Source organism: Myotis davidii, unplaced genomic scaffold, assembly GCF_000327345.1.
Source record: "Myotis davidii unplaced genomic scaffold, ASM32734v1 scaffold8, whole genome shotgun sequence".
NCBI classification, from domain to species: domain Eukaryota; kingdom Metazoa; phylum Chordata; class Mammalia; order Chiroptera; family Vespertilionidae; genus Myotis; species Myotis davidii.
Genome location: NW_006299520.1, coordinates 2223717 through 2231599, shown reverse-complemented (window position 1 = coordinate 2231599; position 7883 = coordinate 2223717). Strand labels below are relative to the sequence as shown.

The following is a 7883-nucleotide window of genomic DNA, read 5'->3' as shown; positions in this document are numbered from 1 at the left end:
GAAATGAATCAGAGGGATTAATAGGGATTAATGGGACATTTAAACTCATGTGGTCTAGTTGTTTTCAAAGCTTCCTCTCCTTCCTCCCATTTTCCCATCTTTCCCTCTCTCTCTCTCTCTCTCTCTCTTTCTCTCTCGTAGAATTATTGGTAAAAATATATTACTAAAGCTTAAAAAAACAAAAAAACACAGTGAACTATTCCACCTGAAGAAAGATTCCCTGTCTTATGTGCCCTGTGAGGCCCCAGGAGCTGCCAAGCATAATTTGAAACCCACTTCTCCGTGGGGACCAAGCCTTGCTTGAACTTATCTGGAGATGAGGCGCTTACTATTCTGAAGGCTGCTCATCCCACTGTGGAATGTGCAGGAAGTATCTCCTCTGTGTGGACCAGCTGGTGCTCATTCTGCCTCTAGGGAGTAGAGAAAAAGCCTGCTCCCTCGCTTTACATTTCTTAAAATAAAATAAAACAAAACACTGTGTGCTCATTAAATCTTCTCCACAAAGGCAGGTTTATTCATTGACCTGCTCCCAGACTTCAGTGCAAGGACTGCGTCTCATTCACCTCAGTATCCTCACTACCTAACAAAGGCACTTAATATGTTCATTCATAAATATCCAATTGAAATATCATTCCCATTTATATTATATTAATGACAAGTCATATGTATGATTGATTGACGCATACTGTGGCTGTTAACACTGCATTCCCTCTGTTTCACTTACCACCTGGGAGTTCTAAAGATAACATAATGCTGTAAGATAGAGGTATTATTATGCTACAGATTAGAAAGCGGAGGCAGAAAGACTGTGCGATTTGATGTATATAAAGAGCTTTGAAACCTGGCTGGGTGGCTCAGTTGGTTAGAGCATCATCCTGATACACCAAGGTTGAGGGTTTGATTCCCAGTCAGGGCACAAACAAGAATCAACCAATGAATGCATCAATAAGTGGAACAACAAATTGATCTCTCCCTCAAAAAAAAATCAATAAATAAAATAAAATAACCAAACAGTCTCTGGTATGTAATGTTCCAAAAATGCAAAAATAAGTGCCTATTAGCTTGAGTTCCTATTAAATCTCAATGTAAAATCATGTGGTTGTTTTTAAGCTTTATGTCACAGCTCTCCCAAAATATGAATAGTGGTTTTTCATCACTGATGGGGTTTGATTAATACTATCCTATTTATTTTCTTCCTAGGGGTCTTGGGGGGCCTGTGAGAAGACTATGACACTGATAATGAACCCAAGCTAACTCTGCTTTAAAAACACGAAGGAAATCATGGTGTGGGGTGCATTGTGTCATGTTGCATATATTTGTTTGACTGATGTGTGAAGGAATCAGTGTCACTCAGTCCAACTGCTAAGGCTGCAAAAATAAATGATGATGGAAACTCAGCCTTACCTATTACCCAGGATATGATGAGCAACTCCATCCATGAGAAGCAGGATGTTTTCATTCTGAACAGCTGTTTTGCATTATCTGTGCTGGTTTCATTAGGAAGGAGTTTGGTGCCTTCAAATCTGTCAGCTGCATTCATGACTAGCAGACCCAGAAAAATGGTGAAGGAGGCTGCGTGTGCTACGAACTTCATGAATGGTCCACGCATGATCTTCCCCATCTGCCATAACACACACCAAAAGAAAACCTTAGCTTTGTTTTGTACATTTTGCAAAACACCCATGCATATACATAAGAATAACCACCTGTGCACTCCAATGTTCCCCTTAGGCGATGATGTATATTTATAAAACTAATGATAGAATAATTCTTTATGCTGCTATAAAATTTTGGTCACATTCCTCATTTACATACTGGTATGTTGATGGTCTGGGTGGCTAATTAAATAAGTGAACTTTTCTATTAAATAATATGTAAATTCTTAAAACATTACATAGCACTGATAAAATAATATTTTTAACTATAATAATGACAAAAGGCAGAGCATAGTATCATTGTTATTCATAAAAAGCAAATTAATTTAGTGGGCATGAAGTGTTGAGGAAGCAGCATTAAAAATATCACACGGAGTCTACTTTGCAATGTTGTCCTCACGTATATTTCACCGACGTGGGTACAATCGGGCCTCACGTGATGTTGCTATTTTGGTGATGTTGTAAATGGAGTAGAAGTCATGAGTACCAGGAAAAGAACTTCTGAGGCAAGGACGGCAGGGCAGTTCCCATAATGTGCTGGGATACTGTCCTGGAATGACGCTGGGGTAAAAGCCCCATATTTTAGGTTCCAGTTCCAGTTTCATTCCTTCATTAGCTAAGTGGCAATAAGTGAATTTCCTAAATTATGTGAAAATCAAATTCTTCCTATGAGCTATGGAGACAATAAAAGCTCTCATGCCTCTACAGTACAGGATTCATTTCTATCTGAGATGCACAAACTCTAGCTGGGGCAGAGGGTGTACTTGGCCGGGATGTGTCTCAGGGGGCTCTATGCATCCCCTGACATGGGCAGCAAAGCCCAGTAAGTGTGTGCAGTTGTTTTCTTAGGAGAGAGCCCATAACTTTCAACAGCCTTTCAAATGAGTTTATTATTACAGAAAAATTCCCAAGTTAATACCAACAACACGGCCAGTATCTATTATGTGCCAAGTACTGTTTTAAGTGCTTTACTCTGTTAACTCATATAATCATTACAATTCAAAGAGGTAGGTGATACCAAAATACCTATTTTACTGATTAAAAAACAACTGAAGAAGTGTGATCCAGAAATGTACTTAAAGGTCTCACAACTCCTAAATGGTAGAGCTGGAATTTGAACTCAGGCATTCTTGTTTCAAAGTTAATTTGGTTTGCAAAATAATTTCTTATTTTATCATTAAAATATATATATAAGTACATGTAAGTTCTTAGAGAAAACAAAAAAGGTTCTTTTTAAGTCAATAATATGTATGATGCCAGGTGGTACTAGACTTAATAGAGGGATCACTTTGTAAGTTATATAAATGTCTAACCACTATGCTATACACCTGAAACTAATATAATATGTAGTTGGGGGGAAAAAAAGTTGAAAAATTTTATAAAGACTTTAAATAGCTAAATGCTGTATGGAAGAAATGAAATCAATGTACTCTGTTTCTGTAAGTTTTTTTTAATATATAGTTTTCAAAATCTTAAAAGTTAAGGCTAGAATAAATCATATAGTTCAGTTCCTTGTCTCTTGAATTTAGGCCAGACCAGGCATCAGGATATTTGCATGAGAGGGTGTGCATATGTGTGTGTGTATGTCTGTGTCTATATATTTCTATAGTTTTAAATCAATGGACCCATCTAGCTAGATATATTGTAGAGTCAATCCAAAGTCACTTTGTGAAAATCTGCTATGAAAATCATCCCTGAAAACCATACTTCCATAAAAATGCTCATTATTTGATTCAGAGTGTTTTTTTTATTTTTTTTTTAAATAGAACTCTCAAATAATCAAATGAGGGCAGGTTAGAACACATGGGAAACAAAGTGGATTCCATTTTCTGTTGTGTTGTCCTTAGCTATGTTTTTTAAAAATATAGACTGTTGACAAGTGAACATAAATGTGTTTTTAATTTCTTTTTTCATGGTGTACCATGTGCTTCATTTTAATTCTACAATGTTTTACATGTGACTTATTTTAATCACGTATTATAGCAAATAAGAATGTAGCACAAGATTTAATAAGTTCCTCTTGGAAAGAAGCTATTATAAATCTTAAACCAATTTTTTTTTTCCCTTAGCATCTTTTTTTTTTTTTGAAAACTGGGATGGGCAAAACTGACTGTTAGTAGTAAAATCCATGGCATATGTATTTATATTCTGCCTTGTTCCAGAAAGAATCAGAGGTAGCCTTCAACATATAAAGTTATCCCAAACACAAGAGAGCACAAATTAATATAGAAGGAGAAAGCAAAGTAGAAAGAGAAGGAGAAGAGAAAAGGCTAGAGTGTAGAACAGAGTTGAGAATAAAGTAATGTTAGAGTGGGCCACAGTCTGAATGAACTCTGGAACCTGAGTTTTGCTGTCCTGGACACACCCAGTCAATGTTCACTTATTCAGGGCAGGGTGTCTGGTCTGTGCCTCACCCCCCACCTGGCTGGCCTACCTTCTTCATTGAGTTATTGGCCTTTATGTAACATTACACCTTTATTTTATTCAGAAAGGGGAGAATCAAACCCTAACTTTTTGCTGCTTATTAAACATTCTAGTTCAAAGAAAAAAAGAAAACAAATAAAAAAACTAAAAATTGGTTGGCAGGAAACTAAAATGGTGCGTTTGGATATTCATATCCTCCATTTCCTATTACAAATTGTGGCAGTTAGATAGGCAAGAGCAGGGCAGGAAGGATGGGCCAGGTGCAGAAGGTCACCAGGCCGAGCGCTCCAGGGGCCTAGCCACAGGGCAAAACTACAGGCCCTGCAGGACCACTGCCTTAAGCACTGACTCCTGGAGATGACATCTAGGCCTCAGCTGTATTTCAGCTCCAGGGCAGAGAAGCAGCAAAAGCAGGGGGAGTGACACCGTGGCAGACACCAGGACCAGGCACTGACTAATGAATCAGTGGAGACCATGCCCTGAGGAGACGCACCAGGAAAGCTGATGAATGCTCCATTGAGCTCTTCCCCTGGGACCTCAGATAAAAGCCCTCAGGACAGAGGACCCAGGGTGGCTCTCTATGCAGCATGCCTCTGCCTTTCCCCACCCTCTTCTTTCCTCTCTCTCTCTCTCTCTCTCCTTGTTTTCTGAGCCCATTTCTTTTGAAATAAAGCTTTTTGTTATAATTTGTCTTGGAGGCTGCTGGTTAACATCTGGTGCTGTTTTCCCACCGCCAACAAAATCACTGCGAGTTGTGTTTTTCTTTAAACTAAGGCAGATTTTGGTACCATTTCATGGACTTGAGGAGTTTAAGTGATTTTTCCATTTTAGTAAAATTTGTCATTTGTATCTCCTGAGATGTAAACAAATTTTTTTTGGGGGGGGGGGCCTGTAAAGGAGGGACTCATCAATGCATGAGGTAAACAACTGATGTACCTGGAAAATTATTGAGTGGAAGCACTGAAACAAAACCTGCTTTTAAATATTATAGATCATACTCTTTTCAAGTATTTATTGATAACCAAACACCTAACTACCAAATACCAATAGGAATAGAAAAGGTTGACACCAACTTAAACTAAAATAATTTTAAACCACAGCATGACCTATTTTTATGGTAATGAGCATAAAGCCATTGATATTTAGATTATAGTGGAAAAACAGAATAACCAAGGACCAAAAAAAAAAGTTTCTGGAAGGAGAAGAGAGCCAATCTAAAAAAAGAAAAACAACTTCAAACAGAGACGGGACTCTGTCAAGGTGCACAGGCCTACAGTACGCTCTGGCTGAACTTGCCTGGATGTATTGGAAAATAGTGCTTTAAATAAAAGCATCATGTAGCGTAAGCAATCTTCCCCCATAAAAAATCAATTCTGCAACCTGCAAATAATGTTTATGCTCATTGCTAAATGGAAAAATTGTAAAATGATTTTACCATCATGCTTCAAAGGCTAAAGAACAGTCAGTAAAAGAGGTTTTAATATGAGATGAAAATACCTTGACAGTGTCCTTTTAATTTGATTATTTGCCTCAGTGTTCATAAACGAGGATGGAAAACAGATGCCAGACAGAAACATGGCCAGGGAAGAAGAAATAGTGAAGGAAATAAGGTTAATTAGGATTCAATCAAAAGGTAGGTAATGTGTCTCTCTAAGGACTGCCAAAGATATTCGCTGTCAAAACACCAAACTCTCTGGAACACATTACGCTTTTGAACTCACTGGATAGGGGGAAGGACAATTATTCAGCTTAGAAAAGTTATTATAATTCAACTGATCTCAGAATATATAATTCAGAAACTCCTCCCCTTTAAATTCATCTTCAATCTCTGAAGACTCAGGAAATGTGACTAGAAGCAGAACAGAGACTGTATACATTAATATGACCTTTGTTCTGCTAAGGACGATTTAGATGTTTTTTCGAAGTGCAATCTGTATTCCTATGAAAGAGGGAAGACAAAATATTATAACTTTCTAGAAGAAAATCTGCTATAAATTCCTAATGCTAGTAAATCTCATTCTTTTCAACCTTTATATTTTAGAGATAAATTTGGGGCCTTATGTATTGTAAGGACGATAGATTTTACACTCATAAAATCTATTAGCAGTTCCTATCATCATCACCAGAAGTAATTATGAAGTTCACATCGTATTTAAAAAGGAAAAGGCTTCGTATCAGGTTTCTACCAAAAGCTGCTAGGAAAAGTCCCTTTTAGGCGAAAGCACCATACATGCAACTAAGTAATAAAACAATATGTTGGTAGTGGTGGTATTGGTGTGCACCCCCGCATTTACAAATGTTTGAAAGTGAGTCATGCCGCTGTTTCAGATCAGCATGTGATTCAGCTGACATTTCTGCAGAGCACATAAATAGATGGCCCCGCAGACATGTTGCCATGTAGCTGTAGAATTATTTCAGTCTGTCGGAGTTGTAACTTAAACAGTTCCAGAAATGCGGCCTCCAAAGCATGAAAAATATGATAGCTGGCAATGCAGGACAGACAAATGTCTGTGCCTGTTAACAGAATTCAAACATCTGAATATTTTTCAAGCTTGTTCTGTCACCAATGAAAGGCCAGGTCCATCTGAACATATTTTCAGCAAAGCCTGGGCAGATAGATTTGGCTTTAAAAAAAAAAAGTTTATACAGGCTGTCCCTAAAATAAATATTCTTCACTGCATCTACATTATATTAGTGTGTTTTTTAAATATGATAGCCTTTATTTAAATGAAGATTTATCGGGTCATATTAGCTAAAATAAATAGGAAACAAAATTCATGTCAAATTTGCCAGAGGAAAAATAAAGAGAGGAAACATGTTTATCTTTTATAATGTTATGTGAAATACCTGCTCAATGCATGCTATGTAGCCGCATTTAAAACTATAAAAAGATATGCATAGACAGGACCATATACTGCCATAGTAACTGAGGCTTTCTTTGGCACATTGACAGTGAAGCTATTACAGGTGAACGTTCCCTTCTTTGAATTTCTTTTTCTATTTCGTAGCTAATATATGTTATTTTTGCAACATTAAAAAACAGTAAGATTACTTAAGCCCAACGATGACCTTCCTAAAATGCTCATTTGGGAAGGGAATTTTCCATGCATAACCGCCTCTGAGATGTTCAACTAAACATGCTCCTAGGAAACGACGAGGTCCGGGTTTCACAGACATACCTTGCTGCACGGAGCAAACCAATAAATGAGAGCCAGGAAGGGCAGTCCCACGGCAACAGCAAGGACCACCAGGAACTTGACCGCCATCGTCTGCTGCCTCAAGCCGGACAGGTTCTCATACCATATGGAGAGGAGCTGCTGCTGACAATTTGGATGGGCTACAAACTAGCAGGAAAGTGACAAAACATTTAACAGCTTGATTAAAATTCAGCATAAACTATTTTCTTTTGTTCTAATATCTTGTTCTGTTCTTGCCCATAGAAAATATTGTTAGAATTAAGGAACAAACATAAAGCATCTAGTTGACAGCAAGCAAGATGGCAGGATGTTCTAATATGTATTAGACAAATCAGGAGATTCCAATTTATCAAACATTCTCTTCATAACAAATGAGATTTCTTTCAAAGCATAAAAAATTTTTGAAATATCATATTGTGAAAAGATCCATCAATGTTTTACACTAGGATGTTTATAATTATACTAGAGGCCCGGTGCACGAAAATTTGTGCACTAAGGGGGCAGGAGGGGTCCATCAGCCCGGCCTGTGCCCTCTTGCAGTCTGGGACCCCTCGGGAGATAACGCCCTGCTGGCTTAGGCCTGCTCCCGGGTGGCAGGTAGACCCAA

General features: G+C 37.9%; 1 protein-coding gene across 1 annotated transcript in view; it reads right to left on the bottom strand.

Annotated features, from left to right (window-relative positions):
* The window catches only part of TRPC6 (transient receptor potential cation channel subfamily C member 6), a 50181-nt gene that overhangs the window by 25297 nt on the left and 17001 nt on the right, over positions 1–7883 (bottom strand). Inside the window, exons 4-5 of the mRNA XM_006775259.2 lie at positions 7259–7423; positions 1405–1621 (exon numbers count right to left, since the gene is read on the bottom strand). Of these exons, the coding sequence (XP_006775322.2) occupies positions 1405–1621; positions 7259–7423 (382 nt within the window). The remainder of the gene's footprint in view (positions 1–1404; positions 1622–7258; positions 7424–7883) is intronic.